The following is a 17,268-nucleotide window of genomic DNA, read 5'->3' as shown; positions in this document are numbered from 1 at the left end:
GTTAGCAGAGTCTGGATATAATTCAGTGTCCATAAATCCCACGAAGAGAAGCTCACCAGAATAGAGGCAATGAATTTGTGCCAGAAGAGCCTGTGACTACATTTTTTTCAATCTCTTCGGCTGTTTGTTTCAGTATACACACTCCCTGTTATTGCTTACTATTTTATGAGCTCTAATAAATGTGCTTCTCAAGTTGCTCATGAATTGCTGAGTTTTAACCATTGTAAATTCACATTCTTCGTCTTTTTAGTTTATGTCAGCTTGCTCTCTTTTCAAGGCTTAGAATTTTCATTAAAAAGGCAGGATCTGATTAGTCAAAGAAAGCCATGAATTATTCCTATTAAACATTCTGGTGAAAGAATTGTTAGACTTTAAAAACATAGTGTTATCTTTCTTCATGCCATTAAAAGGCATAAATATCAAAATATTCACTGTAATTACTGTCATATATTATTTTGTTCAACATTGACCTTTATATATTATAAACAAAATGTAATTTTAAAGATTTAGGCATGATTTATTACCTAGATTCTCTCCATTGGAACACTTTTCTCTGACATGGGACTTATAATACAGAAATTACCTCATAGGTAAATTTTCAGGGACAGTTGTTAGAATTAGTGTATAAAATGATTCACATCTCTTAAATTATAGCCCTTCAGGGTTACATTTAGATTTACTTCTTCATAGTTTTTATTTTAGAAGACTTGAGCAAATTGTTGATAAAAGGCCTGTAATATTGAAGGGCGCTTTTGAAATAATTGGGAAGAGAAAGGCAAAACTTCCAAAGTATGTGATTAAAGCCACTCTACATAAGGTGTAAGCTGTTTTCTTCATTGCATTTTGGAAAGAAGTGTGCATTCATGTGGATTTGTTTAAGATGAGCTAATTATTTATGAGAGACTAACCAAATGATTATTGTATAAATGCATAAAATTACTAGAGGGAATCTTTCAAAAAATTGTGACTTTATGTATTGAAAAATAAGATTTTTGTTATTTTCATTGTGTAAATTCAAAATTTCTTTTTGACACTAGCTAAATATTGTTCTACCAACTCTGCATAACCATATTTCCCAGTCTCCTAAGTGTGACACACTGTAACTGCAACTGGATTAGTGACTCTTGCTATTCTAACACTTTCTGATTTATAGTTCATTTTTCTGGGTGATCCACTCAACTGTGTCACTTAAGTTTTAATAGCTAATATCCAGTTAGCTGTGAAGTTTCCAAAAACTCTTCTCCAAATCCTCACTTGGGTATATATTGCCAACGTCTTTCCATTAAATGCTAATTTCCTGTCTCCAAACACATCATTTCTGCTTTGAATGTAGCTTAACTGTGAACTGTTCAAGGTTTTACAATAATTACATTTTAGATCTTACTGGCTACATCATTTGTCTTGTCAGCAAAGTTGAAATAGGATGCTGGGCTATATTTGGCTTCGAATTTATTTTTATTAGTGGTACAAAAATGATGAGATGCATATCTCTCTGCTTCAAATCAGCAGTGATTTTTTTCTCATATAGTCTTCTTCCTTGGGGCTAAACCTTATTATTTCTGATATCCTTCTATTTCTCTTCCACAGTCGACTTTGAATCCTATATACCAAGTATTACCTGTTCTATACCTCATTTGATAGACGTTCTATAACTTTCCTTTCATTCCTTTTTGTTTGTTTGTTTGTTTATTTATTTATTTATTTATTTATTTTTGAGTCTTGCTCTGTCGCCAGGCTAGAGTGCAGTGGCACGATATTGACTCACTGCAACCTCCGCCTCCTGGGTTCAAGCGATTCTCCTGCCTCAGACTCCTGGGTAGCTGGGACTACAGGCACACACCACCCATCCAGCTTATTTTTTTGTATTTTTAGTAGAGACAGGGTTGCACCATGTTGGCCAGGATAGTCTCCATCTCCTGACCTCATGGTCCGCCTGCCTCGGCCTCCCAAAATGCTGGGATTACAGATGTGAGCCACCGCGCCCAGCCTCCTTTCTGTTCTATGCCTTACAGTAGCTTTTGCATATGACAGTCTCACTTCTCTCTATAACATTTTAATTGTCGCCTTGTCTTTTTGCGTATTTCATCTGTTCATCATTTTGCATTCGCTACTCTAGAGAAATTAATAACCATTATCATACCTAGTATTGTTCACCTAAGAGATCATTGTCTATCGTTTTGTAGATAAATGTCGCCATTAGGGTGTTTGCGTCAGATATTCAGTAGTGTCTCCCCTTATCCCCAGTTTTGTTTCCCTTGGTTTTAGTTACCTGCAATCAACCCCAGTGCAAAAATAGGTGAGTACAGTACAATAAAATATTTTGAGAGAGAGTGTGAGAGCACATTCACATAACTTTTATTACTTTTATTGTTATAATTATCCTAGTTTATTATTGGTTATTGTTATTAATCTTTTACTGTGCCTAATTTGTAGCTGTGGCCATGCGGGCATAGTAGGAAGCTTTCCTGATAGGTAGTCTATGGCCAGTTGAACCCACCCCAAAGACACCTTGCCCAGCTGGGAATCTAGAAACAATCAGCAGACAAATAGGCCTGCACGGGGCTGACCCAACAAGCCCTCCCAGAGGCAATCAATTTATCAAATGATCAGTTCACCAAAAATGTGTTTCTATTAACTCTTTATAAAATTTATAGCAGATGAAGTGGCAGAGATAATTTTAACAGCTTATGAGAACTATACCTGCATGGCCACAGTTATAAATTAGGCACAGTAAGAGATTAATAACAATAACTAATAATAAACTAGAACAATTGTAACAACATGTGTAATAGAAGTTATGTGAATGTGCTCTTACACTCTCCCAAAATATTTTATTGTACTATACTCACCTAGTTTTGGACTGGGGTTGAACTATAAACTTTATCATAGGTGTGTATATATCAGAAAAAGCATAGTATATGTAGGGTTTGCTACTACCCAAGTTTCAGACATCCACAGGAGGTCTTGGAATACCCCTTGAGGATAAGGGCAGACTATCATATTATATGTGCCATTCTGACAATAAAATGATTATAACTTTATGATTTCAATTTCAGTAACATGTGTCTAAAACGCATGCCCAGCACATGTATAGTTTTTCTTTTCTTTTCTTTTTTTTTTTTTAGACGCAGTTTTGCTCTTGTTGCCCAGGCTGGAGTGCAATGGCACAATCTCGGCTCACTGCAACCTCCACCTCCCAGGTTCAAGCAATTCTCCTGCCTCAGCCTCCCAAGTAGCTGGGACTACAGGCATGCACCACTATGCCCGGCTAATTTTGTATTTTTAGTAGAGATGGGGTTTCTCCATGTTGGTCAGGCTGGTCTTGAACTCCCAACTTCAGGTGATCCGCCTGCCTCGGCCTCCCAAAGTGCTGGGATTACAGGCGTGAGCCATCGCGCCTGGCTAGATTGTTAAATCTCATAAATTCCCTTTCCTTTACACCATCAACTCTGTGTTTCTGCTTTTTATTTAAACAGTATAATCCCTCTGGAATGGAAAAGCATTGTTTGGGAGCATTATTAGTCCCTATACCCACAAGGCAGGACAAATCACAGTGTACTTTTGTAGCATCACACACAGGATCGTATCTTGGGAATTTCCTTTGGGAGAATTCCTCAAATGAGCCACAGCCTCAGGGGTGCCACATTTTTTTAAATTAAAAACTTTAAAAAATTTTCAATAGCTTTTGGGGTACAAGTGGTGATATGGTTTGGATTTGTGTCCTGCCCAAATCTCATGTTGAATTGGATGAGGGTCCTGATGGGAGGTGATTGGATCATGGGGGCGGATTTCCCCCTTGCTTTTCTCATGATAGTGAGTTCTCATGAGATCTGATGGTTTAAAAGTGTGTGGCAGTTCTCCCTTCTCTCTGTTTCCTGCCACCACACGAAGAAGGCCCTTTCTTCCCCTTCACCTTCCGCTATGATTGTAAGTTTCCTGAGGCCTCCCAGTCAAGCTTTCTGTTAAGCCTGAGGAACCATGAGTCAATTAAACCTCTTTTCATCATAAATTACGCAGTCTCAGGTAGTTCTTTACAGCAGTGTGAAACGGACTGATACAAGTGGTTTTTAGTCACATGGATGAATTGTATGGTGGTGAAGTCTGAAATTTTAGTGCACCCATCACCTGAGTAGTATACATTGTACCCATTATGTAGTTTTTTATCCTTCACTCTCCCTCCCAGCCTCCCACTTTCTGAGTCTCCAAAGTCCATTATATTATACCACTCTGTATGCTTTTGTGTACCCATAGCTTAGCTCCCATTTATAATGGAGAACATACAATATTTAGTTTTCCATTCCTAAGTTACTTCCCTTAGAACAATGGCCTCCAGCTCCATCTAAGTTGCTGCAAAAGATATTATTTCCCTCTTTTTTAGGGCTGAGTAATATTCCATGGTGTATATATACACCACATTTCTATCATCCAGAAGTGATGCAACTGAACTGGTATTTTTTCCCCACACTAAGTCTGTCACTTTACTACCTACTTATTTATTTCTCTTTTTGTTTTCTAGAAGTTCCTCCTGATAGTTTAATTGGTAAAAATATTTTAAGACCTCACCCAGGTCAATGAATATGTGGGCAATTTAAATTTAGACATGTAGTATTGGTTTGAAAAAAAAGGTTTGGAGTGAGGATTCAGTAATCCAGGCCTTTGGGATCCTGGGATAACCTGAAGAGTTATCCCAGGATTCCAAAGCATCTTAGGGAAATGTATCTTTGTCATGCTAAATGGTTTTACCCAAAGAGACCCAGGGTGTGGATGGCTCTCCCTCTAGCACCAAAATATATGGCAGCATGGATTTAGGATGCCTATGGGAAAAAGAAGCCACAGCAAAGGCACAGTCAAAATGAATGGCTAAAAAAAATTCTCATAAGCCATTAAAACTATCTCATGCCACTTCAATTGCTATAAATTTTATAAAGAGTTAATAGAAACACATTTTTGGTGAATTGATCACTTGACAAATTGATTGCCTCTGGGAGGGCTTGTTGGGTCAGCCCCGCGTGGGCCTATTTGTCTGCTGATTGTTTCTGGGTTCCCAGCTGGGCAAGGTGTCTTTGGGGTGGGTTCAACTGGCCATAGACTACCTATCAGGAAAGCTTCCTACACTATGCCCACATGGCCACGGTTTCACCAGCCAGATGGGAAACAGTGTGAAATTCAACACCTTCTGCTGGTTCAAAAGGCAATCTGTCTTAATTGGATGTTATCCAAAAGCAGGTCAGAAATCACCCTGACAAGTAAAAAATTCACTCATGGTGATTGCTGATCCAGGATAATAATAACCAGTCAATTTTGTATAGCTATTCAGCTGATCTATGGCTTATCTGAGTCCATGGATTTAAAAAAATGTTGTGCCAATGTTTACTGGAAAGTAAACAAAATTTTTTATTTCCGTGTGTGTGTGTGTGTGTGTGTGTGTTTTAATGGAATGCTTCACGAACGTGCCTGTTATCTTTGCACAGGGACCAAGATAATCTTCTTTCCAATTTTGGTATATGTGCTGCTGAGGCGAGCACTATTTCCTAGTATTGACCAAGGTCTAGAATGTAAGAAAACGACTTCCTAGAGAAAAAAAACCAACTCATTCAAGAAAGCTGGTAAACAAGTTAATTGTGAAGGCAGAATAACAACATAGCAATTTCACAAACTGTTAAGATTAGTGGCCTTTGCACCTAGGCTTGCTGTCTGTTTAGCGTTAGTTCCTTCCATGCATATATAGATTTTCTGTCTTGTGCATTTTATTGTCTTGCTGTACAGACTCTCCCCTTTCTAGTCTCTCTCTTAGTCTGTATCAATTGCTGTCATTTGATATCTTTTATTGATGCTGATTCTACTGAAATGAGTAGCTGCACAATAGACTAGTTCGCTTGATGTTAAATGTTGTTCTGTGCAACTAATGCCCTTGTGGAGTTGAGAAATGTGCTTGTGAAGACAGAAATGAGTGATTTGCAGACTATCTGTGTCCCAGCAAACCAGGCTGCTTAGCATCACTCTGATGTTAGTCCTTTGATTGAACTACAAAGCATGAGAAGCACTTGTATCTAAGGTTAGATACAGTTTGGATATTTCTTCTGTATATTTCTTTAATGAGGATCAGCAGATGTGGAAGTCTGAATGATAACATATTTTATTCTGATTTACTCACAATGGAGATGGATAAGACTACTATTTCAGAACATCTTTTCACTGAGGACCTTTAAAGGATTTACTGTGGATTAGACATTAATCCTAATCTATCTAAGACAGACCACAGGTACTTTGATTTCAAGAGAGAAGTACTGAGGCACAGAGATCAATAAATCATGTACAGGCCACCTTGCTGGCTTGTGAAGCTCACAGTTTACATTTTCAGCTCTCTGGGCTCTGAATTCTTGAATGTCTTATTCCTTGTTTTTCACTAACCTTCCTAATATCCTTTTCCCTCTGCAGAGGAAGTCACTGGCAGCCTCTTTATTTTGTGCATATGTAAAAACCAAACAAAAACAACAAACCTAAACCAACCAAACAAAAGTCAAATTTTTTTTAATACCAGCTGAGGCTTTGCCTCTTTTAAAAGTTAACATTTTTATTTTGAAATAAAATCTACAGAGAAATGGGTAATACTTGCATTTACAATTTAGCAAATGGTTTTGAAGTGTTTACTCTGTAACTATTCCCTTCCCACACATATTGTTGGCACCAGAAATCTCCCTCCTTATATGTTTTTGCATCGAAACTTCATCTAATTTTTAAAATAGAATATTTTCTTTTTTTTTTTTTGAGACAGAGTCTCGCTCTGTCACCCAGGCTGGAGTGCAGTGGTGCGATACCAGCTCACTACAACCTCCGCCTCCCGGATTCAAGTGATCTCGTGCCTCAGCCTCCCGGGTAGCTGGGATTACAGGCACACACTACCTTGCCCAGCTAATTTTTGTCTTTTTAAGTAGAGATGAGGTTTCACCATGTTGGCCAGGATGGTTTGGAACTCCTGACCTCGTGATCCAACCACCTCGGCCTCCCAAAGTGCTGAGATTACAGGTGTGAGCCACTGTGCCCAGCCTAAAATACAATGTTTTTTAATTGTACATATATATAATCTTCTCATAGAAAATTTGGGAAATACAAAAACAAAAGATGTAATTCTGTTACACAGGCATAACTACAGTTACATTTTGGTGCTTTTCCTTCCCATTTCTTTTTCTTTTTCTTTTCTTTTTTTTTTTTGAGATCGAGTCTTGCTCTGTTGCCCAGGCTGGAGTGCAATGGTGCAATCTTGGCTCACTGCAACCTCTGCCTCCTAGGTTCAAGCAATTCTCCTGCCTCAGCCTCCTGAGTAGCTGGGATTACAGGTGTGCACCACCACACCCAGCTAATTTTTATATTTTTAGTAGAGACGTGGTTTCACCATGTTGGCCAAGGATGGTCTCGAACTGCTTGCCTCAAGTGATCCACCCACCTTGGCTTCCCAAAGTGCTGGGATTACAAGCATGAGCCACTGTGCCCAGCCTCTTTTCTTTTTCTTGTTAGGGTGAGAGCTGATTACATTTATTGGTGGCAATGACTGCTTTATGGGGTGGTTCTTGGATCTTGGGGTTGATTAGCCTGTGGACTGGTTATATTTGGAGAAGAGGATTCAGGATGACACTTCTTTGTAGTTGGGAAGAGATAGGTTGAAGGTGGGAATAAATGACTTCTTTGATTTGATTAGGGCAGAGAGCTAGAATATTTATAATTTTAGGGTGTTAAAGGCTATGTTTCCCTCTAGTCTTAAGTTGTGTTAATAGAGGTAGTGTGTCACTGTTTCTTAGTACTTCCGAAATAGCTTCCCACAATATCCCGATGAGGTTTTAAGAAATAGTTATGCATTATTTTGGTTGATGGTAGGGCTAATGATTCCACTTGAAATATTCTTGATACAGCAAACTCAAAAGAGCTCTTTTTCACTGTATTCATTTGTTAGTTTGTCCATCCATCCCTCCATTCATTCATCCATCTGTCCAATTTTTAGATCTAATAGGAAATACATATACAGAACAGAAAATGAAAAAGGTACAAAAGGGTGTATGGTGAAAAGTAACTATTAATAGTTGGATTAATTAATATCTGGATTAATTTATGAGTATCTTGTTAATAGTCAACTCTAACGTGCTGTTAATTAGCACTACAGTAGTAGGTCAGGTGTTACCACATATCAAACTTTAAATGTAGAAAATCACATAATATCAATTTAATTTTTATATCTCTGCTTTACATTAATTTAGTCAATGCACTGGGCTGTCAGAGGTAAAAAAGACCTGATGCTGGAAGAATCTGACAAGACTCATACCAACAAGATTGAAAATGAGCAATGGAATGAGCAAAGAGAAAGAAAGAAAGAGGAGCTGGCTTCAACCACAGAGAAAACGGAGCAGAAAGAACCCAAGCCCCTGGAGAAGTCAGTCTCCCCGCAAAATTCAGATTCTTCAAGTAAGTCATTTATATAACTGCAGAACGGAGAAGGTCTGAAATTAAAGAGCTTTGTTTATGTTGCATTTATTCTTAACTTTTTCAATCTGCACAGCAGTGCCAAGTTTAAAGATTGGCTTAGCATCTTAAAAGACACTTAGCATTGACACCGAAACTAGAAGGTATTCCTCAGAAGGGAAACCTTGAGACAATTCTCAGTGTCTTTGGCTTTACTGAAATAATGCTAGTTAACACTGATTGAATGTTTACTGTGTGCAGGAACACTCTTTGCATATATTAGTTTACATTTATTATCTCATTTAATATTACTTTTATATATATTAACTTATTCTCACTACAAGCTTGTGAGGCTGATATCAATATTATTCTCATTTTGTAGATGAGAAAACCAAAGGCCAGGAGGTTGAGTAATTTGCTTAAAGCCATACAGCTTGTATGGGAAGGGAAAGGGTCTGAACCAAGGCAGGTTGGCTTCAGAGTCAGTGTTCCAAGGCATTGCCTTATCCTATGATAATGCCTTATTGAATTTAATTTAATTTTTTTTTTTTTTTTGAGACGGAGTCTCACTCTGTCGTCTAGGCTGGAGTGCAGTGGCATAATCTCAGCTCATTGCAATCTCTGCCTCCTGGGTTCAAGCGATTCTTGTGCCTCAGACTCCCCAGTAGCTGGGACTACAGGCGCCTGCCACGATGCCTGGCTAATTTTTGTATTTTTAGTAGAGATGGGGTTTCATCATGTTGGCCAGGCTGGTCTCGAACTCCTGACCTCAGGTGATCCTCCTGCCTGGGCCTCCCAAAGTGCTGGGATTACAGGTGTGAGCCACCATGCCCGGCCCAATAATGCCTTATCTGTAAATAGCTCTGTAGACATTCTGAATCATTTATAAATCCACTGAAGCAGAGTATTATAGAAGTTTACCTCCTGGCTACCAAGGTACACTACCTGAGTTCACTTCCTAGCACTACTACTTATTATCTGTATTACGTGGCAAAGTTACTTAACTTCTCCAGACCTCAGTTTCTGCATCTATAAAATAGGGGTTATAATAGTACTTGCTCATCTAGGTGCATTGCTGTGCACCTGTAGTCCTAGCTACTCAAGAGGCTGAGGCAGGAGGCTGGCTTGAGGCCAGGAGTTCAAAGCTGCTGTGTGTGATGATCACTCCTGTGATTAGGTGCTTGCATTCCATCCTGGGTGACATAGTGAGACTCCATCTCTTAAATAAAAAATAGTACCTTCTTATAGGGTTACCATGAGGGTTAAATGGGCAGATACATACAAAATGCTTAGCACAGCGGTTCACCTCTAGGAAGCCCTAGGTAAATGTTAGCTGTTTGTATCATTTATCTATCTGACTACCTATCTAGCCATCCAACTAGTTTGGATGTGTTATATATACACACATTGTATACACACATTGTAACTGTCCTTCAAATTACTATGTGTTGATTCTCAGGGTTGTGATGTAGCACCCTATTAGAATTTAGCCTTTAAACAGAACGTTCCTGAACACCCTAGAACACTTGTATTCAAAAGAAGATAGTTAGATGGCTTGTGGTGGATTATAGTCTTTTGAGAAATAGTCATTTCAAATCTCTCTTTGGGGGGAACTTTTACATGTTCTCTTCTTGCTGGGAATGAAGATTCATAGAGTTTGATTCAGATGTGTCTGTTGGTTACCCAGGAGATGGCTGTGGAGTCTGCACATTGATTGCATCACCCAGTAACTGGAAATGGTTATAATGTAACAAACTGATCAAAGGAGAAGCCCGAAATGTAGAAAAACAGTGTTTTAAGCAAACACAGGAGTAGAATCACTCCCCTACATGTAAACACGATGAATGTGTGTCTTGAACCCCTGGGGGTTCCCCGAGTCTTTCTGTTTCTGTCAGATTCAGACCAAGTCTGTGCACACCAGAATTAGGTGTAGTGTGGGTGGGAGATACTTCAGAGACTCAGGAATGATGCTGAGGCCTCTTGAGCCCCTCTCATGGGATTCTATGAAATTTTCCTTCTTTTTAAAAAAACAGTCATTTAGACACTGAATAAAAACAAAAGTAGTATAGACTTGCTGTTAAAAAATTCAAAGAATCGGCCAGGCGCGGTGGCTCACGCTTGTAATCCCAGCACTTTGGGAGGCCGAGGCGGGCGGATCACGAGGTCAGGAGATCGAGACCACAGTGAAACCCCGTCTCTACTAAAAATACAAAAAAATTAGCCGGGCGTGGTGGCGGGCGCCTGTAGTCCCAGCTACTCGGAGAGGCTGAGGCAGGAGAATGGTGTGAACCCGGGAGGCGGAGCTTGCAGTGAGCCAAGATTGTGCCACTGCACTCCAGCCTGGGCGACAGAGCGAGATTCCATCTCAAAAAAAAAAAAAAAAAAAAAAATTCAAAGAGTCATATATAGCCAGGCTGCCAACCTTCTCTGCTTCTATTTCTTGAAGTAACCAAGGCTGACACTCAGGTGTGTTTCCTTCCACTATTCTCTATGCTAACACAGGTGTGTATATATGCACTTATGAGAGCTTTAAAAGTAAAGAATGGGGTTATACTATACACATTTCTCTGTGTTACACAGTGGTTAAGAAGGTGGGCCCAGCTTTTCACTGATAAGTTGTATGACCTTGGGCAAGCTAGTTAACCCCTCTGCATCTATGTCTTCTTAGTTATATAATTGTCAAAATATTAGTGTCTACCTCATAAGATTTTTTTTTTTTTGAGGAGTAAATAACTTAATTGTCCGGGTGCAGTGGCTCACATCTGTAATCCTAGCAATTAGGGAGGATGAGGTGGGCGGATTGCTTGAGGCCGGGAATTTGAGACCAGCCTGGGCAACATGGTGAAACCATCTCTAAAAAAACCATGAAAATTAGCCAGGAGTGGTGGTGCGTGCCTGTAATCCCAGTTACTTGAGCCCGGGTGTGTGTGTGGGGGGATGTTGAGGCTGCAGTGAGCTGCGATTGCACCACTGTACTCCAGCCTGGGTGACAGAATGAGATCCTGTCACAGACACACACACACACACGCACACACACACACACACACACACACACAATAACTTAATATATGTAAAATATTTAGACCAGTACCAGGCACATTGTAAACACTTTTTTAGTGTTAACTTTTATTATTAAGGGACTTCTCTTTAAATCCTTACATTCAGAATGAATTCCTGCTTTTTAACAGCTGATAACATTCCACAGTGTAGATATATATTATGTCAAAGTCAAACAAAAATATAGATTCGAATCTCTACGTAAAACATTTTACTTGGGAAAATATATAAAAACTACCTTGCAATTCAAGGCATACACACAGATGGGATGGTCTTTGGTGTGTCTGAAGAACAAATAAAATTTTGGAGGTTTTATTAGAAAGAGAAATGTTACATATTGTTATGAAAGAAAACTCTTTGGCACTAGCAAAGTTTTTGGGAGCTAGCAAGCTCTAATTGGTGAGTGATGGCAATAGGTAAAACTAGCCTTAGAGGCAAGGCAGGTCATTTTGGCAGCTGGCTTGTGATAGAATTCTTGGGTAGGCATTTGTGTCCTGAGTGCTTTTCTTTTCCTCTCCCTAGTTCTCAGCTCTAATTTACTTGGGTAATAACAGATAATGCCAATTCATATAATCAATTTTCACATATAATTTACTCAGAACAAATTGTGATGCCAGTTTTGATGTCTTCATATTGTTATATGTATGCTATTGTTTAAGAATGAAGTGGCCTGGGCCTGTACTCCTAGAACTTTGGGAGGCTGAGATGGGAGGATCGCTTGAGTCCAGGAGTTCGAGACCAGCTTGAGCAACATAAGAAGAGCCCTGTATCTACGAAATTAAAAAACCATTAGCTAGGTATGGTGGCGTGCACCTGTAGTCCCAGCTACTTGGGAGGCTGAGGCAGGAGGATTGCTTGAGCCCGGGAGTTTGAAGCTGCTGTGAGCTATGATCCTGCCACTGCACTCCAGCCTGGGTGACAGAGCAAGACCCTGTGTCTCCCTGTGTCAAAAAAAAAAAAAAAAAAAAGAATGAAGTTGAGGGGATGAGAATCATTGTTCTTTTTTTTTGAAACAGAGTTTCGCTCTTGTTGCCCAGGCTGGAGTGCAGTGGCACCATCTCGGTTCACTGAAACCTCTGCCTCCCGGGTCAAGCTATTCTCCTGCCTGAGCCTCCCGAGTAGCTGGGATTACAGGCACCTGCCACCATGCCCGGCTAATTTTTTGTGTTTTTAGTAGAGATGGAGTTTCACCACGTTGGCCAGGCTGGTCTCGAACTCCTGACCTCATGATCTGCCCACCTTGGCCCCCCAAAGCACTGGGATTACAGGCATGAGCCGCCGCGTCCCACCAAGAAAAATTTAAATGTACGCAATGATTTTGGTGTGCTGCCATGTCCCTGGGCACTACCTTCCTAGGCATTGCCAACCCTTTGGCTCCAGCCACAAACATTGTGACTCTGCCAGAGGGCTTGCTCTGGCAATGGAGCCTACTTGGCAGCAAATCAGCAGGCAGTAAGTGTCAGGGAGTAAATGCCCTTTAGATGACAATAATGAGTGGAAGTGGGAAGCTAAATTCTCCAGGTCCTTCACCCCTCACATGAGATAACTCTAAGAAGTTTTATATTGTCTCCCAGGGTTCCCCAGTGGGATCATTTGCAGTTACCCATGGCGGTAAGTTGTTTGATAATGTACCTTTTATAGCTTTGGTTCTCATGCTGCTAAGGTGCCACCTGGGATCAAATTAGCCACTTTGTTTCAAATTCTTTTTTTTTTTTTTGAGACAGAATCTCACTCTGTCACCCAGGCTGGTGTGCAGTGGTGCGATCACGACTCGCTGCAGCCTCGACCTCCTAGGCTCAGATGATCCTCCCACCCCCGCCCCCAAATAGCCGGGACTGCAGGCTTAAACCACCACATCCGGCTAATTTTTTATAGAGATGGAGTTTCGCCATGTTGCCCAGGCTGGTCTCAAACTCCTGAGGTCAAGTGATCCATTGGCCTCAGCCTCCCAAAGTGCTGGGATTATAGGTGTGGGCCACTGTGCCCAACCTGTTTCAAGTTCTTGTCTACATGTCTATTTCTATGGGAACCCAAACTAGAAACTACATCTTTTTTTTTTTTTTTTTTTTTTTAACAGACTTGCTCTGTCGCCCAGGCTGGAGTGCAGTGGCGTGATCCTGGCTCACTGCAACCTCCACCTCCTGGGTTCAAGCCATTCTCCTGCCTCAGCCTCCTGAGTAGCTGGGATTACAGGTGCGTGCTACCACGCCCAGCTAATTTTTGTATTTTTAGTAGAGACGGGGTTTCACCATGTTGGTCAGGCTGGTCTCGAATTCCCAACCTCGTGATCCGCCCGCCTCGGCCTCCCAACGTGCTGGGATCACAGGCATGAGCTACCGCACCTGGCCAGAAACTACATCTTTTTAAACAAAAATGACACTTACTTACTGTATAAAATGTGAGAAAATATGATCAAGCAAAAGGAAGAACATATAACTCATAATTTTATCATTTAGAGAAATATGTATTATCGATATTTTGGTATATTTTCATTTGTGTTAGTATATCTAAAAGGATCATACTATACATATTTTGCGAGTAAGTTTTAATTATAGAAACAATTATAGCAATCAGAAACAATTTCTTTTACTTTTTCCCCAAATGAAAATTCTTCAGATTTGTTTTCTCCAATAATTCTTTAAAAAGTATCAGTGTAATCTGTTTTTCTGAGATAACCATTGTTAACTATTCTGTATATGCTTTTTCTGACTACATATTTATATATTATATTAAAATATCAATGGAAGTGTATTTTATATATTATTCTGTAACCTGCTTTTTCATTAGCAATATTATTAACATAAAAAGACAAAAAGCATAGTTGTTTATTGCAGAAAAATAAGAAAGTACAGATAAACAAAAAAGAGTACAAAAAATGAAAATTGGCCGGGCACGGTGGCTGACGCCTGTAGTCCCAGCACTTTGGGAGGCTGAGGCGGGCGGATCACCTGAGGTCAGGAATTTGAGACCAGCCTGACCAACATGGAGAAACCCCGACTCTACTAAAAATGCAAAAATTAGCCGGGGGTGGTGGCTCATGCCTGTAATCCCAGCACTCGGGAGGCTGAGGCAGGAGAATCGCTTGAACCCGGGAGGCGGAGGTTGTGGTGAGCTGAGATCGTGCCATTGCACTCCAGCGTGGGCAACAAGAGTGAAACTCCGTCTCAGAAAAAAGAAAAAAAAAAAAGGAAAATCACATCTATTGTAACAATCCAGGGATAAATACTATTAATTTTGGTGTACCTTTTCTTAACTGTTTGTTTGTTTTTTGGGAGAGTCTCACTCTATTACCCAGGCTCGAGTGCAGTGGCACCCTCTCGGCTCACTGCAACCTCTGCCTCTTGGGCTCAAGTAATCCTCTTGTCTTAGTCTCCTGAGTAGCTGGGACCATGGGCACATGCCACCATGCCCGCCTAATTTTTTGTATTTTTTTGTAGAGACAGGGTTTTGCCATGTTGCCCATGCTGGTCAACTCCTGAGCTCAAGAGAGGCACCTGCCTCGGCCTCCCAAAGTGCTAGGATTACAGGCGTGAGCCACCATGCCGGGCCTTCTTTTTTTAGACTTAAAAAAATTTCACATAAATATTCATGTAAATAATGAGTTTAGGAATGAGATCATACTATATAAAGTTTTGTTAACTGTCACTTAGCAATATGCTGTGAGCATTTTTCTATGATGGTAAATATTAAAATATTGTTAATGACGATATCAAAACCTTTTAACCAGCTTCCATTTGCTAAAGTTTAGAATGTTTGTTGGTTTGCAAAAAAAATTTATAAATGGTATCATTATAAACATCCTTACAGTTAAATCGTTGGGTGCATCCATTATTATTTCCTTAGGATACATTTCAAGAAGTAAAATTATTGGGTCAAAGGTTTATACTTTTTTTTTTTTTTTGAGACAGAATCTTGCTCTGTTGCCCAGGCCTGAGTGCAGTGGTGCCATCTCGGCTCACTGCAACCTCCGCATGCCGGGTTCACACCATTCTCCTGCCTCAGCCTCCCGAGTAGCTGGGACTACAGGCGCCCACCACCACACCCAGCTAATTTTTTGTATTTTTAGTAGAGATGAGGTTTCACCATGTTAGCCAGGATGGTCTTGATTTCCTGACCTCGTGATCCGCCCGCCTTGGCCTCCCAAAGTGCTGGGATTACAGGTGTGAGCCACCACGCCCGGCAAAGGTTTATACATTTTAACAAGTTTGATAAATATTGCCAAATGGCCTGCCAGAGGAGTTTTGCCAATTTATACTTCTAGTAGGGAAGGAAAATTATCTTCTTTTCTTCTGGTTTTCAACAATGTTGTTTATTATAACTAAAAAAAAAAATCTTATCACCATGGAATTCAATTATAGTACTTGTATTTCAAGCGATCCTTTTGCCATTGACTTTTAACTTTTGAAAGGTTTCTGAAAACTGTGAAATTTGTTTCGAATTTCTTTGCATGTGAATTGTCAAAATCCCCACCACCAGAGGCATCTATGTATTTCCTCTTATTAAGTATTTAAGCATGTGAGGTCTTATCATCCATATAAATTGTAATTCCTGTTCATAAGAATTCCAGTCTGTTTAAATTAATCCATTTCTCTAAGATGTTAATAATTCATACCAAAGTCTTACCCTTACATTGTACCTGTTGCAGTGAAATATTATCCCCAAGCTGTTTTACTATAACAAGATTGACTTTTCCTATTTCTGATTTTAAATATTTACTTTCTTTCCTTTAAAGGTTTTTCAGATGTGAATGGTTGGCACCTTCGTTTCCGCTGGTCCAAGGATGCTCCCTCAGAACTCCTGAGGAAGTTCAGAAACTATGAAATATGAAATATCTCTGCTTCAAAAATGAGGAAGAGCAAGATTGTCCCCTATGCTGTCAACGTGTAGTCTTTATGTCTTAAAAATGTCATTTTTATGTCATGTCTGTGAATTGCTGAGTACTAATTGATTCCTCCATCCTTGAATCAGTTCTTATAATGCTTTTTAAATGAGAAAAATTCAGAAGACGAATTTCTTCCAATATTTGAATAAATTAAAGCTCTTAGATACAGAGTAGATTGTATTATATGCTTTTTCCTATTAATACTACTTATAGAAATCCATTAAAAATCAATCTCTGTACAGTGTATTTAAATATTTCATTGACATACTGTGATCTCTATTAGTGATGGATGTATAAAAAATGTTTTCTTACCCTTGACTTACAATGAGATGTGAAATTACTTGTCTGAATCCCGTGGAGAGAAATAAATAATTTTCCCAAAGTTCTTAAATGAATTTATAATTCAATTTTTTAGGGTCTTGCTCTGTCACCCAGGCTATGCAGTGGCATAATCATAGCTCAATACAACCTCAAACTCCTGTGCTCAAATTATCCTCCTACCTCAGCCTCCCTAGTAGCTGGGACTAGAGGCACATGCCACCATGTCTGGCCAATTTTTTATTTTCTGTAGAGGTGAGGTCTTGCTATGTTGCCCAGGCTAGTCTTGTACTACTGGCTTCAAGTGATCCTCCCATCTTGGCCTCCCAAAGTGCTCAGAATACAGGTGTAAGACACCATGCCCGGCCTTGATGGTATTTTAAAAATAATTTAAATAGATATTTCTAACCTAATTTTAAAAGTTATGATTTATTTGAGGAAAAACATACATATGTATATATATTTTTTTGAGATGGAGTCTCACTCTGTCACCCAGGCTGGAATGCAGTAGCATGATCTCGGCTCACTGCAACCTCTGTCCCCTGGGTTCAAAGGATTCT

The 17,268-nt window shown here is 39.8% G+C and overlaps 1 protein-coding gene across 1 annotated transcript in view; it reads left to right on the top strand.

The window, feature by feature from the left end:
* DNAJC12 (DnaJ heat shock protein family (Hsp40) member C12) overlaps positions 1-16,776 on the top strand; it is a 43,973-nt gene extending 27,197 nt beyond the window's left edge. The window contains exons 4-5 of the mRNA XM_032138340.2: positions 8,250-8,454; positions 16,241-16,776. Of these exons, the coding sequence (XP_031994231.1) occupies positions 8,250-8,454; positions 16,241-16,335 (300 nt within the window). The 3' untranslated portion in view covers positions 16,336-16,776. The remainder of the gene's footprint in view (positions 1-8,249; positions 8,455-16,240) is intronic.
* Positions 16,777-17,268: the final 492 nt, after the last annotated feature.

Source organism: Hylobates moloch, unplaced genomic scaffold (assembly GCF_009828535.3).
Source record: "Hylobates moloch isolate HMO894 unplaced genomic scaffold, HMol_V3 SCAFFOLD_3, whole genome shotgun sequence".
Classification (NCBI taxonomy): domain Eukaryota; kingdom Metazoa; phylum Chordata; class Mammalia; order Primates; family Hylobatidae; genus Hylobates; species Hylobates moloch.
The sequence above is the reverse complement of the archived record's forward strand: the minus strand, read 5'-3'. Positions and strand labels throughout refer to the sequence as shown.